Source organism: Parus major, chromosome 5, assembly GCF_001522545.3.
Source record: "Parus major isolate Abel chromosome 5, Parus_major1.1, whole genome shotgun sequence".
In the NCBI taxonomy this organism is placed as follows: Eukaryota; Metazoa; Chordata; class Aves; order Passeriformes; family Paridae; genus Parus; species Parus major.
The window spans coordinates 18,427,787-18,440,423 of NC_031774.1; the positions used below are offsets into that span (position 1 = coordinate 18,427,787).

Here is a 12,637-nt window from a genome sequence, read left to right on the forward strand (position 1 = left end):
TTTTTTTTTTTTTTTCTCAAATACAAGACACCTTGAGAATGAAACCCCCAGGTGGTCTCTTGAAAACAGTGAAAAGCAGGGAGTAGTGCATGGGATATCCATACAGCATACCAAAAATCTTAATGGAAAATCAATGCCAGTGGGAAGAGTTAGCATGAGTCAGTGTTACTCATTGTACATAAGGGTTGCAGAATCAGGGTGGAAATGGAAATTGCACCTGGTTTCTTACAGTGACAGTTTCTAACAAGCCTCTCCTATTAATTATCAGGGTGTAACTCACACTTCTCTGACAGGACAATGCTCTTTAGCCCGTGTGAGGCGATTCTACCCTACCAGTGAGCTCTAGCTAGCAAATTGTGTGGGGAACCAAAGTTAGTGATTTTGGCTGACAAATATTAATTAAACCTGATTTAGATATGTGAATGAGGATAGCAGAGAAAGGTTTGCATGCAGCTGCTTGAGAGAGGGCACCAGAACTTCCAGCAAAGATCGGGAGAAATGGCCTATATGGAAGTTTATATTTTCCATGCTCATAAAGCTCAGCACAGACAGGAGCATTCCATGGCTTTGGTTTGTGCCACCCAATCTCATGGTCTGGGTGAGATTAATGATTATGACAATCCCATGTATTTTGTTTGCCTTCTTCAAGAGCTATTATTAAACAGCTGTAGCAAGTCATGTGGACGAAGGAAGAAGGGATTGTGTCCTATCAGGCCCAAAACCAGACACCTCTAAGAGGGGGAAGGAGGGAAAGTTTGCGTGCTGTTGGTGATTTCACTGTGAGTCTACTCTGAGTCAGCCCCTTTGAAGCTTCAAAAACGTTAAAAGGATCAGCAACAGCTTGTCATGCAGAATGAGTTTTACATTGCCTTGACACTTGGAGCACAATGAAAATCCATCTTCTGGATAACTGTGTTAAAGCCAGCTAAGTAATATCAACATAAAATTAATGGTTTTGACCTTCCTGCCCTATGGGAAAAGGTGAAATATGCATTTAAATTTAAATTTCACAGTCATGTTTCTTCCTTAATTCAAAAGGCCTCAGCATGGGGAAAAAAAAAATAAGGTATTAATTTAGTTTAGATCACATCATTTATTTTTGATATGGTATTTATTGGTGTGATGAGAATTTTTTTTCATTAGTTCAGTTAAGGGTCCCCATTGTGTGAACATTCAAATCTGAGGCTATACAGTAAAAATGCTTCGTTCCATGACAGCTCTGGGTTTGTATTTTTTCATTTTTAAAATGTGGTAATTACTGCCTTCAAAGAGGAGATTCTGAATTTACGCAATTTGCTTAGACTGTGAAATACCATGTGAGTTTTGGGTACTGCTTTGGCCCTTTTTCTGTACTCAGCTCTTCACGAACAGAGTGTCTCTGCTAGAGCAGTGTTACTTTTGGAATAGTAGGCGTAGAAGATATCATCAGAGTGAAATCAGAGATGCTGTCTCAGCATTACTTTAGGGCACAGTGCCAAGGAATTGGATGGCCTCAAAGCCACTTTTGAGAACTGGATTGCCACATTTTTGCCAGGGGTTTCCTGGACACCCATGTGATGTCTCATGCTGCACAAGCGAGGTTTCCTGTGTGTGCATGCAGTGCAGCTGGGCAGCACACGTGCAGTGAGCCTGGTACCTCCCAGCAGTGTCCTGGCGTGCAGGGTCTACTCAGGCTGAGCATTTCCACAGAAAATGTACACGTGTGTAGGCACGTAGCCCACATGGAGTTCCATTAAACCTATTTGTGTAAATAAGCCTACCATTTTAAACAGCAGAAGTCTAAGTAATTGACTCTCTAAGTGGAATTCTGACTATGACTGAATCTCAGAGTGGTAATAGAGCATAAATTGTATGGGTTGAGGCTTGACGACAGCTAAATCAACTCACTCTAAACAAAAGTGAACTTGACTTTATAATTCAATGAATCTAGGATTAACTGCGATCAGATGGAACCCAAAGAAAGCGTATGCTGCTTTCACAGCAAAAGCTTTTTAGAAATTAGCCTAAAATTATCAGAAAAGATGTTGATGGATGCTCCAAGAAAATTTATCTCCAAAATCACTGAGCTTGTTACTTTAAGGTAATCAAATACAACTTTGTGATGTGATCCCATATTTAACATTAAGTCTTGGGTCTCACAGAGTATATTTTATATTAGAATATAAGAAGGGAAAACTGAAGAGAAACCTTTTTCTTGTCTAGGTCATTTATGCTTAATACAGCTACTGACTGGACAACTTCCAAGACAATGTCAGGCATCTGGAGCCAAAGTAGAAGTTGCTTGCATGACAGATGTGAGAACAGCTCCATCCCATAGTAGTTAAGGAGTGACAGATGGGCCATACGTTTTTTAAAGACATATGATAATAAAAGTATTAAAATTACTAAGAACTGTAATCAGCAAAACTGTCAAACAGCTCTGAAATAACGAATTTATTTTGTCTAAATTAAATGTTTTTGTCAACCATTATACTGGGGAAGGGGGAATGGTTGGACAAAGGCAGTTTTTTCATTCTTTTTGTGGAAAGGCTATCCAAGTAGCAATAAAGATTAATCCTGTTGCCTATGGTACAAGTATTCAAGGTTGGATGCACAGCTTTAGAGCTCCTTTGGACAAGAAAGCAGCAGCACTATTGGACTCCTACCTGTGCTGTGAATAGTGGTTGTCCTCTCATACATCACCCAGTCTGCATCTAATCTGGTATTTTATCTCCTCTGAGCTAAGGAAAGGAATGTTCCTTTCAGTTTACACTGAGTAGATACCCTGTACACAGAATAACATCAGTTTATGAATGGACAAAAGTAATTAAAGAAGGAGTGCATGCCTTGATTACTATCATTTGCTTTTGCAAATATGCTATAGAGCAAAATAGACTGCCAAGCAAAAATTACATTAGGAAAGTTGCTCATTATTTAGAATGTGTCAATGCAAATGTGCGTGAATTGCATTTCGTGTCTTTTAGAAAAACAGTTCTTATATGTAATTTTTCTTTTTTTTCAAATAGACAGTAAGGAGACATCCTTTTAATATTGGAGAAGACCGGTCTATTTTTCCCTTTCTTGCACATGGAACTTCCATTAAAATTAAGATAAAAATGAGTCATGCTCCTCTTTGCACTGGAAATAATAGCTACTCCTATAAAGTGTCCTTAGCAGTTGTCATTCTAGTCTGGAGTTGCAACTGTTTTTTTTCTCTTGAGGGAAAGGTGGGGCAGAAGCAAAATTAATTCACATTGCTTTGAAGTGTCCTGTTGTTTCCCCATTTCTCTCCACGCATATAATTTTTTTTATTTGTATTGATACTATTATTATTAACCCTTTCTTCTGCACAGAAGTGTTAATGGTATGTCAAAATTCCTAGATACCTCATGAAAACATATATGTTTTGCATATATTTGAAACAATATATTGTATTGCTATTTTTGGGAAGGCTGGATATTTGGCTCATGCCTCAGCCCAAAGAGGGGAGGTATGAAGAAAGTGATTGAAAGTGGTAGTGTTTTTTTCTGAATGAATTGGTCACTGCTAGTTGTTTCAGGTTTGCCTTGAAATGATTGTACTTGAAAAGAAATAATTTCCAGGTCTTTGGTGAAGCATTAGGTCTAAATTTTTAACCTTTTTTTTTTTTTTTCCCTTTGGTAACAGAATTCAATATAAGTTGCAGATATGGAGGAGTTTTTCATGTTGAAAAAAATGGTCGCTACAGTCTCACACGATCTGAAGCAGTTGAACTCTGCAGAGCTCTCAACAGTACCTTGGCAACACTAGAGCAGCTGAAGAAAGCTCATGAGCTTGGATTTGAAACTTGCAGGTAAAGAAATTCTTGAAAACATAATATATCATGATGCAACTAGTGTAATAATTACATTTGACTTACTGTAGGTGTCAAGATCAGCTAAGTAAGTTATATTCTGTAATGAACAAAACATCTTTGCACATGTGTATGTTTGCTCTGGGTCCAGTAACAAGCAAGTCCTTGATGCATGTTGTTTTTACCATTTATCTTAGAAAAAAATCATAACCTCTCACAGATAATCTAAAGGCAACAAAAGATTGACAGTATAATAAGCCAGTCGGGAAGATGTTCAGATCACAGTGTCACTGAACAATTGGTAAGATAAGTAATGGTAAGAAAATATGACCAAGGTGAGGTCAAAGGCTGAGGATAGTGTATGCCCTGTATGGAACTGGGTCTTGCCAAGGAACAATAAAAGCAGCAGGTGGTACTGTGAGGGATGAACTCTTGACATCCCAGTGAAGAAGTGGCTGCAGTACCAGTGATTCCTGTAATCTGTGAATGGACATGTTTCAGATGGCAGCTACAGTAGTTATTAAAAATCCCAAAATCACGTTGTCAAGTGACCTAATTACCAATTGTAATTAATGATGTGTAGGACAACAAATGTGGATGATACAGACTCCCCAGTTTCTCAAAAAATGACCAGTCTAAGAGACTAGGAGTTACAGAAAACTTTTCATTCAAAAAAATTAAATAATTAAATTAAATAGTGCTGACATCAATGCTGCTTGCAACTATTTCCTGTACTGGCATGTTCATTTCACAAGAATTGTGGTGGTGAAATATGTGAGCAGAGAATTCTTAGAGGATTCTTCCATCAGAACTGGAAATGCAATTTAAAATTGTACCACGTAAAGACTAGAAGCAGTTCTTTACTCTGTGGGGAAAGTCCTTCACAACACAGTAGGCATGTTCTTTTCCTGACATTAGCACATGAACATGCACAGCATTCTGAATTGCCCAGCACTACACAGTATTTAGAGATCAAATCTGAAATAACGCGTAGGGGTAGAGATTTCTATGCAAGCAATTATGAGTATTCTAAACTATGGAATGTATTTTCTAAAGCTAAAATATAAAGGAAATTGAAAGAAGAAGAGGGATTTTTTTATTTTTTTTTCCCAGGGGGAAGCTGTAATTTTTAATTACTGTTACAATTTTCCCTAATTCACAATTTACCAGAGGACAGATTAGGACATGTAAGCCATGTAGACAGGATTTCTTCCTCCCTTCCTTCTGGCCAGCCCTACAACCCCATTACTTTCATTTGTTGATCCAGTGCTAGTAGTAGTCATCAGTAGTAGTCAGTGAGCTTTAACTCTTATTAAATGTGACTAGCAGAGGGAAAATATGCTGCATATAACCATCCAAATGTATACGAATAAGTTGAATGAACAGAACATAACAAAAGTAGGTCAATAATGGTTTGTAACGTGTCAGTGTTGTAAGTATAGTTGGGAGTGTGAGTAAAGTAATTTATAATTCCACCTACAAGAGAGTTTCAGAATTGCAAGTATCTGCACTTTAGACATGAAACTGGAATGATGTTCACAGATAAAAAACTGCACTGCTGTGACATTTACTCCTTCCTGATTAATCATTCCTCTTAAGAAGTAGAGCAAAACCCAAACCAAACCCCACTTCTTATTACTGTTCTATCACATCTCCTGTTAAATGCATTGGAATCAATCAGGTGTTACAGGATTGCAAAACAGTAGTAATGTATTTATTATGCCTTGTGTAACCACAGTCTTCACTGAATTATGTGAGCTCTGTGCACAATAATCACACTGTTCAACTGAAAGATACAGTAAGAATTTGTGCATGAATAGTTCTGGTATTTGAATATTTTACTAGGCTGTCAGTTTTTGCAGAAAATTATGTGTGTTGCAACCATTCTTTAAACTTGCTCAGGTACCATAAATTGAGCCCTCAACATTTCTGAGGGAAGTGTCACTGAACAGTGTGTTATGTCAAATCAATGAAAATGTGAATCCAAAAAGAATGGGAATTTAGTGTCAGGTAATACAAACTCACACTGAACAAAAAGTGCACTTGTCTCTGTCACTTTCACTCCCGTGCTCTGGAACTGATCACCTTACCTAGCTAATAAGATGCGTATTTAATTTAAATGGGTTTAGGTCTAGAAATTAAACACAAAATTATGCTGAGTGATGGGAGACTGATGTAGCCACATGTGAGAAAGGAACACTCAAATGAAAAAGGAACAAAAATGCAACAAAACAGAATGAATAAATACATGCACTTTTTAAAAATAATGGCTTCTTTGTAGCTTCCTAGTGTTTGAGGTGACATCTGCAATAGTAAGTAATATGGTTTATTTACCTCTGTTCTTCACAGGTATGGTTTCGTGGTGGGGCATATCGTTATCCCACGGATCAATCCCTATCACCTTTGTGCAGCAAATAACACTGGCATTTACAAACTTTCAGCAAATACAACTGCTCGGTATGATGCATACTGTTACAATGCCACAGGTAAGGAGATGATTTGATGATGCATTTTGGAAATAGATTGACTAGAAATAACATATGTAATCTCCTATTTAAGGTATTGGAATGAGGGCTTATATAATAAACATAGCCTGGTTTTCACTGAGAATAAATACATTTTGTCAGCCTCGAGAAGTGTATCTGTCATGCCAGCAATGACCATGTTGTTATCAGTGTTAAAAGTGTAAATCACTTTTCTGGCCTTGGGACAAACTTTGCGGCTTCAGAGCAGTTCATTATAATGGCTTAGTGAAGTGAACCATTGCAGCAGTGAATCTGAAAGACATAACTGTTGTCAGCCATGGCACTCAGCTCTTCTGTTCATGAGCTGTAGAGCCAAGAGCAGTTTTCTGTGTTTTGGGGTGGCTGCCACCTGCAGCAGCTCCAGGGCCTGCAATGGCCATCCCAGGCCCACGGACGTGGCTGCTGCTCTCCTCTTTGCAGATTCATTCAGTATTTGCTCAGGCAAATCTCCATTTAGACACGAGGCAGCTGGATGTGTATCAGCAGCAGAGTGCTTGCAGCTAAGATTTTGAACTTTTTAATAGTTGGAGATACTATAGTAAATCATTAGGAAAGCATGTATAGTCCGTGAGAGATGCTGAACACGCTACTTGAAAATAAAATCTAAACTAATTTCAAGTATCTTGAATTTCAGTAGATTGTGCCATTCGTAGTGGAAGAAGAGAGTTCTTACAGAAAGCTGTAGGAAAAGTTCATTGATGATTTGAATGCAGTGATATTTTTTCATTTTGTTCTTGGTGGTGATACAATTAAAAATCTCTGCATTGGCATAGTATCATGTGAGTCGCTGTTGTCTGTCACTCACAGATGATTACTGTGGTGATGTCCATCCCCCCAGATCTTTATTACTCCTCCCAAGTATTATTCCCTACAGCAGCATGAGCTGGTAGCTCATACAGCAGCCCCAGGTGGGGCCAGCAGTGCTCACTGGAGCAGGGCACACGCTGCCTCTGCAGAGCCCTCCATGCAGGGGACGGAGTTTGCCAGCTCAAAAGGACTTGCCACTGCCACAATGACAGTGGGTCTGACTGCACTGAAACTGGGTCCTAAGGCTGTTCCACCTGGCATTGATTGCAGCCATTTTCTGGAATGGTTTTGGAAATAGAGAACCTCGTTGTTAGCTGACAGAACAATCTCGAAGTGCCCTGTCTAGGAAGGTGGTACATCAGTGAATAACATTTGTCTGGAAATTTGTTTTCAATCCTCCTCATCTGAAGCTGATGTTTTGTTATTATGTACAATTGATGTGGGCATAATACATGTGATTTTTTTAGTCCTTTTTTTTCAAATTATCACTTTCGTTTTTCCTTCTTTCACAGAAACAGAGGAAAAAACATGTGAGCCAGTTGTAAGAATAGATACTTCTTTACTGAGTAATCAGGATGAAACAGGTACTGTACTGATAAGAAAGACATGCACTTGCTCAATTTTTAGTAACTGGTTATCTTATTTCTACATAAACAATCACTAATATTAAAAAAGCCAAGCCAAACATAAGAAAAAGAAGTTAAGAGATGTTCAATAGCAGTGAAACAACTAGTCAGTTGTCATCCCCTAAAGCCTATGGAGTTTGGTTTTTCTTAGGGTACCAAACATTCTTTATATTGGTATTTTATATTTCTGGCATCTCAGACCTGCTGACATCCCTTTGACATAAAGGAATTTGCTTAAGACTGCAACCATCCTACATCTAATTTGAGCTGTTTGTTAGAAAAGCTGCTGGAAGCTTTAAGAAGGCTCATAACAAATTATTTCTTCCAATTCTAAATTCTGACTGACTTTACAAATGCCCAGATTTTATGTTAAAATCAAGCAGTTTGATAAAGATAAGTAATGCAAGTCAGGCCCTAGAAATGTAAAAAAATATATAAATTAGCATAAATGTATTAGACATATTTTAGTGATGTATTATCTAGGTTAGATAGGAGGGCAGAAATGGGTGAGCTGGTATTAATCCATAGGTGTTACTCTTTGCTGTGGCTGTGTAGCTTGACATGAGCTGTTTAATTCCGTTTCCGTAGTCATTGACAACGCGGATGGCTCCCGTTACAACGTGGATGGCACACATCATACCGGCGGAGAGTCCTCAACCTCAGGGGTGGATGATGAAAATGCAGGGAGTGGATCAACCCATGAGACAACTCCCATGGATGCCTCCATCAGGAGATCCAGCCCCTCCTATTATGGGAGTCCTACTCCAGTCTCACAGCTGCCAGATCATACTTCTGGAGGAGGTGAAAAAGGAATTACTGGAAAAGATTATGGTAAGGACAGTAGATTGACACTAATTCCATGGTGCTCTGCCAGATACAAATGCTATATTCTTTTCTATTTATTTTTATTTAATCTTTTAAGTTGCTTGTGTGGCTGAAATTATCAGAAGTCTGAAAGACTCACTCCCATTGAACATTGGGGATACAGGTGTAAGTCATCCTCTAAGTACAGTAAAGTTTACTGTGTGACTACAGGCCTTTTATCAGATCACCAATAACTTACCAGTGCTGGATACCAGTATTTTGCATCACTATCCTCAATTTACACCAAAATTAAATTAAAAAAAAAGGCAAGAGCATTGGGGTTATAAAATTACTTTTCACTGGTGGTATACTCATGGCATGTTATGCTTGTTTTGACATGTAGCTAGCACCATGAAAGGTAAATCCTGAGATTCTCTTGCTAAAGAGCTAGGATCAGAAACATTCCCCACATTCCCCAAGGTGTGTCCTGTATATTTCTGTTGGTTGCTGTTACAACTGTTACCAGCTCTGCTTGCCTGTGTAAAATAGATTTTTGGGCTAAATCTCAAAATATGTGTCAGCAGAGGGGAATACAAATAACTTCACTTATTGATGTAGGATCCCTGTCCTCAAGGCATAAAGCTACAATGAGATCTTGGATCACATGAACAGATGGTTTCCAGAATGTTCATTATTACTGTAATACATTCTTCAAATTATCTGAGTGATATCCTTACTGTGTCAGTAAGGTAAGCTTAGGTGGGGTCTGCCTCTTTCTTCACTCTTAGACCAATAAATGAAGGAATGAAGCTTGCAGGGCAGAATAGTTGAAGTATTTGTGAGTGCTGTGTTGCAGCTGGGCTAATGAAATAGTAATGATTTATCCATCACCACACAGATGATGAATTTCCATCTGTATCACCTGACATCTCTTTGGGGACGGTGGCTGGTGATTTCCATGAAGAAGATGATGGGCAGTATCCTGCAAGTACTAGTAAGATTTACGTTTCATAATAACTACATTACACATAGATCGCATTAAAACTGTTTTCTTCTTCCAGAAGGGCATTCTGGTAAGTGGTGAAGCATACAACACCTCAAAAATTGGAAAGACATTGAAATGCACTACTTTCCAGACTGGTTAAGGGGAAACAAACTTCACTCTCTGAGGCAAGGGGAGCAAAATCATTCACAGTATGTTTGCTTCAAAGCTTGTAGCTGAGCTCAGAAAGATTGTTATTTTGGATTTCCCACAGCTGTTTTACCACACCTACTTACTCTGTGAGACATCACAAATTAGAACAACTTGAATCACTTGAAGTCAATTATTTCTGAGGTCAAAAAAGATATTTTTGTAGATCTGTGATGTTATTCTAATATATTTATGGTTGTGAATTTAGATAATCCATGTCAAAATCATGGCCTTGCTAAGCAAGGCAGTGCTTTATATGGCAGTTTCAACTGCTGAGCCATTTGTGCACTGCAAAAACTAATTTCATCCTTGCTGTTTGCAATATGCATGAGAAAAAATTGAGGACTGTGCTGGCTCCACAGTCTTTGAGGACCCAGAAGAACAGTAGCCATTTTCTCTTCTTTGTCCTTAAACAGCTTTACTGAGTTGGAGAAGCTGCTTGTGATGATTTTATCAAATATGTACTGCACAGCAGCTACAATAAATAAAAAGCTTTTGAAGTCCTCATCCACATTTTAAAGTGGAAATAACATACGTATGTTCACACTAGTTCTTATGGTTAGAGTGATAAAGATCTTTGCCTCAGAAAATAAAGTGAACCTAAAGGGAGAACATTTTAATTATACAGAGGAAATCTACAGAGGCATGTTGTAGTAAAGATCAAACTGATAGAAATGAAATTTTCTTCCCACTGGTTCTTTTCTTTTTTCTCCCCATCAGGGGAATCCATGAGGAATTTGCTTGATTGTCTGTTGGTTGCTGTTAGATGGTCAAATGGTCTAAGTCACTTGGAGAAGTGGTGCCCTTGTCACTGTATTTGGAAAACACAGGACAGAGGAAGAATGACTATGAATTACACAGTTAGCAAAAGCTTTGCTAAAAGACATGCATTATTAAACCCAAACAACTTTTCTCAGAAGATGTGAAAGCTAGTAACACCTTATAAGTGTGTAGGTGGAAAAAGAAATATTAGGTTGATTTTACCGCAGACCTTGAAAAAAGTAGAGAATTTGCTGGTGCTTGTTTCCAGTGAAAGCTTTTGTTACAAAATGTTGCCTGCAAGAGGTGGAGGGTGCATAAAATCCCACCTGGTAATAGTGGGGAGTTTGGTTGACTCTGATGGTGATTTTTCCTTCCTATATGTTTGCTTTTGTGTGCACACGTGACTTGTTGTTTCCTTGTACTGGTGTTTCTGTACCCACTGCAAAAACCTGTGCATTGTTTCTGTAGAGGAAAGCTTTCTGTTTCCATTTTAATACCTGAATATCAAATGTATTGGTCCTAAATATGTATGTCCCTTCCTGTTGCTGGCAGTTCTCTCTCATGGGCATGACTGTTTTACAGATGGAAAACCAGAGATGTTTAAGATCTGAAAAGATCAAAGAAGCTATAGAGCAATGTGATAAAATGTGTCAATATTGATAAATGTGTATCACAGAAGTGATAACATTGGCATGTTTGTTTACAGGGTTAGGATTGATAAACTGGTTTTCTGGAAAAAAAAAAAAAAGAAAATGATAAAGAAAGCAGTGCACCTGGGTTTTTCTGATAGCTTTGGCTGTTACCCAGCAACATCACTTTAATGCCAAAGTGTTTAACTCAGTTTAATTTTACTGCATTATAAATGAATCAGTAACATAGCACTCCTTTTAGAAAGAGGTAGAGTATAAGCTGTGCATCTCTCTGAGAAGTCATCAAATATTCAGTAGAACAGGAGAAAGTGACATGGAGAGCAGTCCAAAAAAGAAGATAAAGCCATGCCCCAATATCTGTTCTTTAGCTCATAAAACAGTACAGTCTCAGTGGAATATCCTGGCCACAATTTAATTTCCCATAAAAAAAAATCCCACAGACAGGGAAGCAGAAAATTAAAAAATAAGTAAAGTATTTGTCATATACCTTCAGATAGATGGCTGAAAAATCTATCATCTAATTTTATAGTGTGTTAAAGTGAGAAACAAAATTGGTGGCTCTCCACCTGTACTACAAGTCCTTTGAAAAATTAAAGCTTTTTGAAAAGATATCTAGCTTAACCTAAAGAATTCTTTGCTATGATTTGAAATGAGCAACTGGCACAGCTCTTTGTTCTTCAGATGATGCACATTCATTATTTCTCTGGATTTGGACATCACTAGTGTTGTTCTCCATCAAATTAATGGTCCAGATTAATACACCATGAGCACTTTACCATTAACTTTCTCTCCTTGCCAAAACAGGTTTTACTCTCTGTTATCAGCAAATTATGATTCATCTCTAGGTGTGCCATGAATCAAGTGTAGGACTCTAATTATTAATGAGCTACCTACATGAACAATGAGTCTGACTGATTATTTTTCATCCAGATGTGATAGACACATTTCTATCTATTTGCAAGCCAATGTCTCTTTCGATGCACAGTGGATGAAAAGGCTGTAGATTATTGTAATTTTTCTAAGCAGAAACATCTTTCCATTCGTAAATATCTGTCACAAAGCTGTAGAACTTGAAATTTTATATCCTGTGAGACAATGTTGTGGATTGGTAATGTGATAGGAGTAAAGCTGTGCCTCTCTCCCTGCAATGTACTAATGCTTACCTGGAAAGGGGTTCTGGTGTCAAACTACCTGGCAGCATCAGGTCAAGGGGAGTGCATGGGCCTTTTGAGAGGAATGGCCTCAGTTCTGAGCTCAGGTCCTTGGCAGCATTGGCTTTGTGGATACTTTTTTCACCTTTTAATTTATATCGTCTTGGTGGAAGTTCTGTTTCAAAGACTACTCTCTGTTTCAAAGACTGCTCTCTCCCACTGTCAGAGCCTGTGAGGAACTCATTAACCTTCTGGAACGTGGAGGGGTTTAAAGCCCCACAGGGCTTTTTGATGGCTGCTCTCAAGGGA

The 12,637-nt window shown here is 38.2% G+C and overlaps 1 protein-coding gene across 7 annotated transcripts in view; it reads left to right on the plus strand.

Moving 5' to 3' along the window:
• Positions 1-12,637, plus strand: part of CD44 (CD44 molecule (Indian blood group)) — a 48,710-nt gene that overhangs the window by 14,497 nt on the left and 21,576 nt on the right. For all 7 annotated transcript variants that reach the window (XM_015631632.3, XM_015631634.3, XM_015631633.3 and 4 more), the window contains exons 2-6: positions 3,646-3,811; positions 6,161-6,297; positions 7,656-7,727; positions 8,358-8,600; positions 9,472-9,567. In XM_015631632.3, the coding sequence (XP_015487118.1) occupies positions 3,646-3,811; positions 6,161-6,297; positions 7,656-7,727; positions 8,358-8,600; positions 9,472-9,567 (714 nt within the window). The remainder of the gene's footprint in view (positions 1-3,645; positions 3,812-6,160; positions 6,298-7,655; positions 7,728-8,357; positions 8,601-9,471; positions 9,568-12,637) is intronic.